Source organism: Vicia villosa, linkage group LG6 (genome assembly GCF_029867415.1).
Source record: "Vicia villosa cultivar HV-30 ecotype Madison, WI linkage group LG6, Vvil1.0, whole genome shotgun sequence".
In the NCBI taxonomy this organism is placed as follows: domain Eukaryota; kingdom Viridiplantae; phylum Streptophyta; class Magnoliopsida; order Fabales; family Fabaceae; genus Vicia; species Vicia villosa.
Window position 1 is genome coordinate 116,747,422 of NC_081185.1, and position 11,052 is coordinate 116,758,473.

The 11,052-nt window shown below is 31.1% G+C and overlaps 2 protein-coding genes and 1 long non-coding RNA gene across 5 annotated transcripts; 2 read left to right on the forward strand and 1 right to left on the reverse strand.

Annotated features, from left to right (window-relative positions):
• The first annotated feature begins 1,255 nt into the window (after positions 1–1,255).
• LOC131612174 (CRIB domain-containing protein RIC4-like) lies at positions 1,256–2,384 on the forward strand. 2 transcript variants are annotated; one of them, XM_058883983.1, is made up of 3 exons: positions 1,256–1,532; positions 1,640–1,789; positions 2,073–2,384. In XM_058883983.1, exons 1-3 carry the CDS (start codon positions 1,400–1,402, stop codon positions 2,243–2,245), a joined length of 456 nt encoding a protein of 151 aa, XP_058739966.1. In that variant the 5' UTR covers positions 1,256–1,399; the 3' UTR covers positions 2,246–2,384. The 2 variants fall into 2 exon arrangements, with proteins under 2 accessions (XP_058739966.1, XP_058739967.1); XM_058883984.1 differs by having other exon boundaries at positions 1,643–1,789.
• A 4,151-nt stretch (positions 2,385–6,535) lies between these two features.
• LOC131609690 (uncharacterized) lies at positions 6,536–9,945 on the forward strand. Of its 2 annotated transcripts, XR_009286306.1 has the most exons (5): positions 6,536–6,805; positions 6,887–6,939; positions 7,055–7,268; positions 7,645–7,711; positions 8,769–9,945. It is a non-coding gene; the product is annotated as an uncharacterized LOC131609690 (long non-coding RNA). The 2 variants fall into 2 exon arrangements; XR_009286305.1 differs by having other exon boundaries at positions 6,537–6,939.
• Positions 9,758–10,725, reverse strand: LOC131609689 (photosystem I reaction center subunit XI, chloroplastic). Its single transcript, XM_058881468.1, has 2 exons — positions 10,510–10,725; positions 9,758–10,356 (listed from the first exon to the last, which is right to left on the reverse strand). Exons 1-2 carry the CDS (start codon positions 10,660–10,662, stop codon positions 9,865–9,867), a joined length of 645 nt encoding a protein of 214 aa, XP_058737451.1. The 5' UTR covers positions 10,663–10,725; the 3' UTR covers positions 9,758–9,864.
• Positions 10,726–11,052: the final 327 nt, after the last annotated feature.

Here is an 11,052-nt window from a genome sequence, read left to right on the forward strand (position 1 = left end):
GTTAATTTTTTTTGTTTTTCTTCAAGATTAAAGTAGAGTAATTAATAATTAATTGGTCTAATCACTTTATTAAGCTGCTAAGCTTCCTTTAATGAACATACATCAAATAGTATAAGTAACACACTCAACCTACTTCAACAAACCCATTTTCAATTCTTACAATCAATGATGCTTCTTTTCCATTGAAGAAAAAAAAATGAGATTTGGTCTCTATCTTCTCAAGGTGGAGATTCATTTACAAGTTTGCTTGGAATACACTACTCCTATAGTTCGAGTCCAAAACAAGTAAACAAAAAAAATCATAGATATATAAGGGTTTTTATTTTAAAAATAAATAAAATAATTAATTTTGTTGATAACTTATTGTAGAAGAGAGGTAAGTGAAAGAATGAAGATTAAAGTAGATACGGATAGGCACTTGAATGAGAAAATTATGATGTGATCTATTATCTCAATGTGCATAGGTTTTGGTTTCACTTTATTCATTCACTACTCAACCAACTAACTTTTTTTTTCTAATGTAATGTTCGTTAAAGTGAAATGATTTCATACAATTATACTCCTACATTGCAGAGCTATATTAATTATGTACACTAGTAACACACTCAATTGAATAACACTCTTTGTGATTGCTCAATTTTTTTAACCAACACACTAGTCTTGATTTTTTTAAAAATTGTTTTTCATTTTTTTTTAGGTATAAGCTCGAGTCTATCGGAGCGAAAATACAAAGATTAATTTAATAAACTGAATAATAGACGACAAAATTATTTATACAAATTTAAATATGAATAATAGACGACAAAATTATTTATACAATTAATTTAAGGGATTTTAATCGAATTTTATGAATTTTTCTGTTATATTTAATTATTTTACTAAGTTAAAAACGACTTTAAGGTGTATCAGAATAGATATTTTAATCTCAATCGAGATTAAGAACTTAAGGGGTCTGAACATCAAACACGTGGATCCGCGCGGCCTCACCTTCTAACATCAATATTCAAACCTCAAGTCGGAGAACCGTCGCACCTACGAAGCATTGTGAGTGTGAAAATTTGTCTCAATTTTAGTTCATTAAGTTAAATTATAATTCATTTACTATATTATTTCCTTTAATATTAAATTAACAAGTCCGAATCATGTGTATACAACTATTGCGTATGTGTGTATGTCCCTATCATTCACCAAACGAATTTATTAATGATATGTAGCTTGACTTTATATACGTAATCATACCATGCTTCACAACAAATTGAGTTCAAAGTGAGTACCAAATTTGTGCCTTACTATATATTATACCTATCTATATATTGTAGATGTCATATCTCAATACAAAGGGTTGCATTTTTTGTTGGATCATTTAATTAAGCTTCAAATTCAATTATCCTAAGAAAGAATGAGACAAAGATTGGAAAGGTTTGTCATTCTTCCTTTCTCCATTGGTTGTGTCTCTGAGGCCAGTGTAGATGTTGGTGTTCCACATCCAAGAAGATCAAAATCAGACACTAACTCACAACATGATGCAATAAGTCTCTTCCTCTCTTTCTCTCTTAGTATTTGATATTATTTTCTTTAAACTTTCTTAGGTTATATATAATACATGTTTTATACTAATATGATGGTGTGATATGATTAGAAGGACATAAAGATGAGGAGGAGGATTCAGAGATTTTGTCTAATGAAAGCATGAAGAATTCTTTGAGAGTACTCCTTGATGTTGTTCCAAAGCCTAACCTTTCCTTCAACAAGTTGTTCAAAGGTTTCAAGAACATTTCTCAATTGTTTGGTGAGTATGCACATGTTAGCTTTTCACATATTGATTTTACGTTTTCTTTCTGGTCGACCTCAAATCTGCGCCTATACGATTATTATGTATTGCCTGTTCTGTAAGAATTCTAGTGACTTTGTTTTTTAAAAAAAGGTGTTGTTAGGTTGAGATGTATGAATTTTATACATAAATTATTTTTAATTTTAATTCTCAAACAAATCTGAGACTATTTTGATCGGTCCGATACAGTCTCTAAGTTAATTTATCAATGTATGTTTGATTTTTGTTTGTATATTTGTAGGGGAGAAAGAAGAGGAATTAGAAGAAGAAATGGACATGGACATGGAAATAGGGTGCCCAACAGATGTTCAACATGTGACACACATTGGTTGGGATGGTGTGACAACCTCATTTGCTGACCTTCTATCTATACCATTACCAGCCTCTCAATCTTTACAGCCAAAATATGAATAATCATCTCCCTTCATGCTTTTTTCTATTACTTAATTAATTCAAAATTGTATCTTATACATGATATATGAAAAACTAGAAAGATAAAAGTGTGATTTGATTGTTGTGGATATATACAAATATTATATGAGCATATTATAAATATTTATTAGTCATGATTAATTTTCTATTTATATAAATGAGATGCATATGACTTATAGTCTATCATAAATTTATTTTTAGATTTAAGTTTAATATTTTTCAAGCTTACTTATAGTAGTGGTAAATAGTAAGCACGTTTGGAACTACATTTGTATTGGCATTTTGCATCACAATAAACGTGGAAAATAAAGAAGTAATTATATGTAGTTTTCAAGGCAACATGAATATCTAATGTAATTCTACTGTATAATGTTTGAACACAGAAAATAAAATAATTTAACTAACCGAGGGGCGAGATTAAAAATTTATTTGCGTTGATTAATAGATAAATTTAATTGTTTTAGGCAACATATAAAAATAATTGATCTTATTGTTTATAGTTTTTTTTTTTTTTTTAAAATTCCTTATGATTGTTAAGAGTGACTTTTGTATTTAATTCAACAATTTATAAAATGTAATTATAAAATATTAAATTTCAATTTTAAATTATAATAGATTGCTTGATAAATTTAAAATGTATTTTTTAATTTGTGACATAGTCAATAAATTTATAAATATTATAAATATTTTTTATTTAAAAGAAAATTTTATCTAGTTTATTAGCATGTTTTGATTGACTTTTAGAAGACGCAAAATTAGTTCTAGAAGTGTAAAATTAATTCTGGATGATTTTGATGTGTTTGTTTTTATCAAAAGTAGAATTGATTCTTCCTTTAGATTTGGTTCTACTTGAAGATAGAATTTGTAGTTTTTACCTCCAGAATTAACTCTAAGTGATTTTTACACTAAAATTTATTGTTCAATTCACTTTTATATAAATGTATCTAAATATAAATATTTTTAATAAATTCTACTCCAACTCTATCTCTATTTCTAATAAATAAATACTACATACGGTCTCATTTATAAGAGAAAATTTGCTTTCTAGATTCATTGAATAATTAATGTATGTAGACTATATCATGGACAAGATACATTGATTATTCAATGGATCTAAAAAGTCAAGTTTCTCTTATAAATAAGACCAAAGAGAGTATTAGAATAAAAATACATAACTAAAATAAAGTCAAACTCTACTACTAATAGACTAACCATTAAGTTGTTAAGTGCTGATAAAATGTCATGCTACTTTTCATTACTTATTTACTTATAAATAGACTAATCTTACTACAATATTTAGTGGCTAATTATTATTATATTGTGGCTAATTATTATTAGTATTATGATTAGTGTTAAATATGTTTTTAGTCTCTATACGACCTTACAATTTTAATTTTTTAATATTTTTTTAATAAATGGTCCTCACAAATTTCCCCTCCCCAACATTGATTCTTCCTGTTAGTTTCCACTAACGGACACCATTCATCTCTCAGAGCTTCAGAACCTCAACCATTCTCAATTACACCTTCATCTCCCATCTTCACTCTCTGCAAAAATTTGGAACCACTAACACACCATTTCATCATTCTCTCCACCTTCATTTTCTTCCTCTCATTTAGGGGTGGGAATAGGCTGGGCCGAGCTAGGCTTTGCTAAGCCTGAGCCTGGCCTACTGAAAAATTCAAAGCCTAAGCCTGGCCTGTAGCCTATCGTAGGCTTATTTTTTGGCCTAAGCCCGACCTTTTTGAAGGCCTGATTGACCTATTAGCCTACTTAAAAGCCTATTTCATTTGAACATTTGTAAATAAGTCATTCAACTCAACTTTATATAGACTAACAAATTAAAAGATCAGAAAGATTAAATGTTTGTTTGTATTGACTTATTTGAGTTTATCTAGGACTAGTAGCATAAATTTTATGATACTATTTGTTTGAGAGAACTTATGGAAGCAAGTTATGACATTGTTCATAAGGTTTTTTTTCCATCTTATTTTTATAATTTCTTCAAGATAACTAAGATTTATTTTTTATATTTTAATTTAGGGTTAATACATATTTTCACCCCTGCCATATTTATTTAAATAGGCCGACCTCATAGGCTTAAAAGACTTTTTATATGGCCCGTAGCCTAGCCTTTTTAGCTAAATAGGCTTACGAAAAAGCCTAGGCCTTTTCTATTTATACAAAAAGCCTGGGCTGGCCTAGGCCTATGTAGGCTGGGCCGTAGGCCCCTGTTAGTCGGCCTGGCCTATTCCCATCCCTACTCTCATTCAACAACTCACCGTCAATGATTCTCTACAATCTTCACCTCCCTCAACCTCAACCTCTTTCTCTGAGCTTCAACTTAATATCCTCCTCTTCACATAATCTCAACTATCCTCACTCTTAGTACTCCACTCACAACCTCTCAACAACAAAAACACCACAACAACTAACAGAGGCACACAGGAAAAAACCAAGGAAATTAAAAAAACATAGGCCATCCTGATTTCTTCATTTCCCTTCTTTTTCTCTGATACCCCATGAATGCTTGAGCTATGCTGAATAAAACCCTTATGTTTGTCCCCTCTGATTCCTCTTCCCCATAATTTAATCTTGTTTTTTTAGATTTAGGATTCATGAGGGTTTCAATTAGGGGTGGCAAAGTGGGCGGCCCGCCCCGTTTAAGCCCGTCCAAAAGTGGGGCGGACCAACTTAGGTGTCCGAGCTCAAAACTCAAGCCCGCCCCGTTTAAGCCCGTCCAAAAGTGGGGCGGACCCACTTAGGCGTCCGAGCTCAAAACTCAAGCCCGCCCCGTTTACTAACGAGTTGGCGGGTTGACGGGCCGACCCACCAGTGTTTTTATTTTTTTATTTTACAATATAATTTATTACATAACTTACAAAAATTTAATCATTGCCAAAGAGGCCAACAAAAGAGATTTTTTAACAACGCGTAATAGAACTTCAACATGTCTTAAGTCAAAACAATTCAAAACTAAAATAAATAGAGACCAATTACATAAAAAAAAAGTAACAAAATAGACTCAAGCAAAATATAAATAAATGTATCAAAATCAATAAATAAACAACACATATCATCTTATTCCTATTTAAAAACTAGCTACTAAAAAAATCAAGTAATAATTTGTACAAGTTAAACAATGATAACAATTACAATGCATAAAATATCACATTGCATAAAATAGTAGGACATAAAATATAACCACCCGACTTTCTCACTTTTAGCATCATATAGAGTCTTATATTGTCTGATTCCTTAATAAGTCACAAGTATACACTAATTAAATCTTTTCTTTTCTTAAAATCAACATTTGTTTCTAAAGAAAACATGTTAGCTTATGTATTAACAACTTGACAATTTTTCATGGCACACAATTGTTCTTTTATTTTAACTTTTTCCAACCAACACATGTATTAGAAAGTTATAGAGAGAATCTTACAATTATAATTCAATTTGTATGTATAATAATTTAGAGTACAATTCAATCAACATAGTCTTAAGTGTTGTTTTGATAGTTAAAGTTGTTTTAATTTTAAATAAAAAATAAAAAGTTTTAACAAAAAGCCCGCGGGCAAAACACATCTCGACCCACTTTTTTAAGCGGGTTAGGCAGGGCGGGCCAACTTAAGGTATCAAACCGAAAATCTCGACCCAGCCCGCCAAAAATGGTGGATTACACGGGCCAACTCGACAGACCCGACCCATTTTGTCACCCCTAGTTTCAATGATATGAGAGATTAGGAGTAAAATGGAGTTGAGTTCGAGAGGTGGATTCATTGAGAAGAGGGTGAGGGTGATGTTTTGATGAAGGAGCGTCGGAGGAGGAGATTTACGGCAGTCTCCATTAGTGGAAAAGTTTTTAGAGGGACGGAAAAGTTTGTGAAGACAACTAATTAAAGAAAATTTTTAGAAGGACTAAAATTGCAAGATCGCATAAATTAGGGACTCCAGAGATATTTAACCCTAAAAAAAATTATAAAAGACTTTAAACATATACTAGTACCATTGATGATTAAAACGATTTTTAATTTTGTACATTAAAAAAAAAAACATAACAAAAAAGGAAGGAATAATAGACAACATTTTAATTTTTGTTGAACATATCTTATCAACTATCTAGCCATTATTAGAATAGTCCACCATACTCCCTAAAATGCCCTTCCCTATTTTAAAATTTATACATCAAAAAGGACATAATTGTCTTATCATAAACAACAAATAATTCCAACCTTTACAACATATCTCATGTTGCCACCTGTATTGTCCATTGGACAAAAGAAAGTAGCCTTTTCACAACCTTTCACTTCTCTCCCTCTCTATTTTCTCTCTTCACGTCCCTTTCTCCTCTCACTTTCCCCATCTCTTCTTATCCTCTCTTTCAAAACCCTAACAATACTGCAGCCTCTTCCTCCGATCCTATCTACGACCACCACACATCCGCCGACGATGCCTCTCTTTCTGGTGGCCATCAAAACGCGAAGCACCAGTCACTCCGTTGCGAGCGACAAATGATAACCACCACTTTCAGATCCAACACGAGTATTTCTTTTTTTTCTTTCACTCTATTAATTTCAAGGGTTTATGTTCCTAATCCTTTTTGTTCTGCTTTTAATTTTTCAGATCTCATTATTCATCAACTACGATCTTCATCCACGGGAAAACACTTGAAAAAGGTATGTTGAATCTATTTCGGGTAATCATGTGTTTCTGAATTTCGTGTAATCCATTTTCATTTTTGATTTTTCAATTTTGTCGAAAACTCATTGTTACTGTTTTAATTTTTGACAGTTCAAACATCAAAACACTCTCCTCTCTCTTGTCATGTTGCAACTTTGGATAGTAAAACTAAGTTTAAGAAGACATGTCATATTTGGAGAGAGAGAAGTAGTCAAAGAATCCAATGGGAAAGAGGTTATTTGAGATAATGGCTGAGAAGGAAAGTTATCTGTGTTTGGTTGTGGATGTTGGATCTACATCTGAATTGCTTGAAATTGCTGACAAGGTGAGAAAATTTTCATTTATGCTATGACATTTTGTTTAATCATTATTTTTAGTAAAAAAAGTTACAGAGTTCTTAATTTGAAAATTGAAAGAATCACATCCCATTGATTATCATCATTGGGATCGTAATAAGAAGTTTGGTCATGATGAATAAATTATGTAAATTAATTTCCCTTTTCTTGTCAGCTTGGGCTTGAGATATGCTTGCTGAAAATGGTTGTGGATTTTTGTTTGTAGTAGTAGTTAAATTGACATTAAGCATGTTAATTTAACATGTGAATTTATTTTCTCAAAACACTATATAATCCTCAATCTTATATAGGTCATTTTCCTCCTTTTTTATCTATGAAACTATTAACACCAATTTACTTATGCAGGTATATAGTGCTTGTAAGATGGTGAGAGTGATATGGAAAAACCGTTATGAGACAAATTATTTAAGAGGTACACATTTGTTTTCCTCCACTTGCATATGTTGTTTGACATTAGAATAACTACATATACAATGAATTGTGTATTGTGATTGATTTACCTTAACAGTGTTGATTATTTTGGTCAATTTCAAGTAACCTGCATTTGACTCCCTACAATTTTTTGTGTTCTTTCTTTCCTCTTATCTCCCTCTTTTAAAATCTTATTGGAAAAACCTTCACTATTTTATTAACTAATGCCTAAAAATATACTTGGTGTTTGGCATTTGTTTTTTAATATTTCAATCAACATTTTCACTGCCAGCTATGCCACAAGGAATAGAAAAGGATTCCTGTGGTTAAATATGTTTTTTATATTCAATAGCCTTCAGAGTTACTTGGCATAAATAATATATGTTTCTAAATGATTTTGAATTTAAGGTGACAAACATCAAGGTATTTTACTATAATCTCAATATTTGTTATTATCATTTCTTAAATTTATTGTAAATATTAATCTGTTTTTCTTTTTTAAGAGGAGAAATATGACATTGATTCTGAGTGTTTTCACAGTTTTAATTAGTTGCTTCTTTTGGTATATGTTGCAGCATTACATTTGTCTATATGTTGCTCCTTTTAATTTCTTTCTCTTCTATGGTGAATCGTCATCATTTTCTTTTCTAATATCTACTTTGTTATTTTATTGAAAGTTTAGATTTGGTTGAAAACATATTTGTTGGTGTGTTCTTTGATTTATTCATTTATTTTCTATTTTATATGTAGATTTGATTATTGTTAGATGAATGACGTGACAGAGATGGAATATGAATTAAAAAGGACTATAAGTATGAATTAAAGAGCCATAAATTTGAATTTAAAAGAGCCATAAAAATTATTCAAATTTATGTTTCTTTAATTCATACTTATAGTCCTGTTTAATTCAGATTTATGACAATAACACAAGATAATCTGTTTCTTTAAATTCAAAATTTTATGGCTATTTTAAATTCAAATTTATGGCTCTTTAATTCATACTTATAGTCCTTTTTAATTCATACTACATAAACTGTTTGAACTATAACCTGTTGCAGGTTAGCTTAGGTGTTGGTCACTCTATCATTGAACAACCAAGTCCATGAAACCAACAGGATTGAAGTCCAAATACCAGTTCAACAAATACTCCATTTAAAAGCAATGATGATGCGAACATAATAACAATTGCTTGAAATACATGTTTAATTTTCATTATTCTGTTTGTTCTTATTTTGGATTGTCGACATCCATTGTCATGAATACATTATATTTTGTGTAACCATGTTTCAAATTTTTTGTTGAAATATTTTGATATTATAATTTTGCAAAAAAACATATATAAATATTATTTTTAATGTATGTTTGAATACAATTATATTTTTATTAGTTTTATCATGTATTAAACCATTCATACTATTATTATTATTATTAAAATGATCAAATAAAATTTTAAAATTTGTAACGCAACAATTTCAGTTAAATTCACACAAAAAGTATTGATAAATATAGCTTTTAATATGCATTTGAGTTCAAATTCATCATACAAAATTATTTTAACCTATATATATATATATATATATATATATATATATATATATATATATATATATATATATATATAAACATCTAAAAGGTATACATTACTTAAATATCTAAATTCAATTTCATAACATTACATCTTATATTATTTGTTCATCGTAACATCATTTTATTTCCTTGCAGGTTCTTCCACTTTACTTTTTGTATGTCAAAAGTTTTTTGCCTTCTTATTTCACTTATTCTTTTGATGTAGTATGCTTTGTAAACTTATTGATTAATACTCGATCCTCCAAATATTTTTATTATTTACTTTTATTCATGTGAGTATTATTCAAATAATGCTACACTAATTTTTGTATACCCGTGCGGACGCCCGGGTATGTTACTAGTTATATTTACATAGCAATAAAAAAGTCTTGTAAAAATAGATAACTATCTTTCATCTACCATGAACTAATGAAATCATTTATCCCTTTCAAATTTCAATTATCAAATGAAAACATGAGAGTATTTAATTTAACATTGTTATAATAATAATAAAACAAGATTCATAAAATACAACATGTACTTACATCCATCAAAAGCAACAGAAACTAAGAAAGAGAGTTAATCTGTTTACTTAACAAAGTATGGAAGATCCAAAACATAAAGAAGGAAGTAAGCCCAAGTAACACCAGAAATTCCACCAAAGAAAAACCCACCAGTAAACTTGGCCCATCCATCTGCTGTCTGGAGCTGATCAGGCTGCTTCTTCCGGCCCGTCAAAGTCAATGAAGGAGCAGTTGATGCATCACCTTCGTTGAACGATGAAACTCCATAGATTGTAAGACAAATGCTAAGAATAACAACAAGCCCAGCAGCTGCCAGAGAGCCCGCTGATCCGGCGTATTCCGTGTTCCTTAAAGGCCCGGCTTTCACAAACGGGCCAACGAGGAAGAACCCATGGGCTAAACCCACTTCAATACCTCGGAGTAGTGGGTTCACTGCAGTTCTATAGCCTGGTAGGTTGGATAGGTACCATGCCACCAATGGGCTTGATGTGACCGGAGTTTCCAAGCTTCCGATGAATGGATCGCCGTTGATGGGCTGAATCACTTGGTATGTGGGCTGTGACACAGAGTGAAAGTTCTCAATCAAAAATATATATGTTAATTCAATTCTGCGTCACTTCAATCAGATATCTCTGCTCTATTAATAGCTGCAGAGACATCTGACTGAATTGGCGCGAATTTGTAAGCAAAGGATAGTGAAGTAGTGTACCTTTTCGGATTGAATGGCCTTAACGGTGAAGTTAAATTGTCTTCTTGATGAAAATTGATGAAGTGGTGAAGAGCCACAAAGTCCCCTAGGAGTGACCAAAGGTCTAGTGAAGGTGGACTTGAGTTGGCTTGCCATAGGAGAAGCAGCTGCCATGGCTGAAGTTTTGTTGATTATACCACAAGTGGTTGAAATGAGGGACCGGAATGGCTAAGTAAGTACTTAGATTTAGTTCAATGAAAATTCGAAGGCTGTGGCTGTTGAAGCTTCTTGCTTCTTATTGGTTGGAAGGCATTTCAAAATCTTATCCCTTATCCAAAACACAACCTTTCATATTTTGATGGGTTTATGGACCATGTTGGGTTGAGTAAAAAAGCCCATCTTTAAAGGCCCACTTTATGTTAATACTTGATTGGGATATTTTACTTATGTCTCCATAATTATTCTCCACCCCTACAATTTATTCAATTTGAAAGATTTTCAGTAGTTTTAATGTACCAGAGAATTTAGTAAGGGTCTATTTAGTAAAAATAACGATTGAGTGAT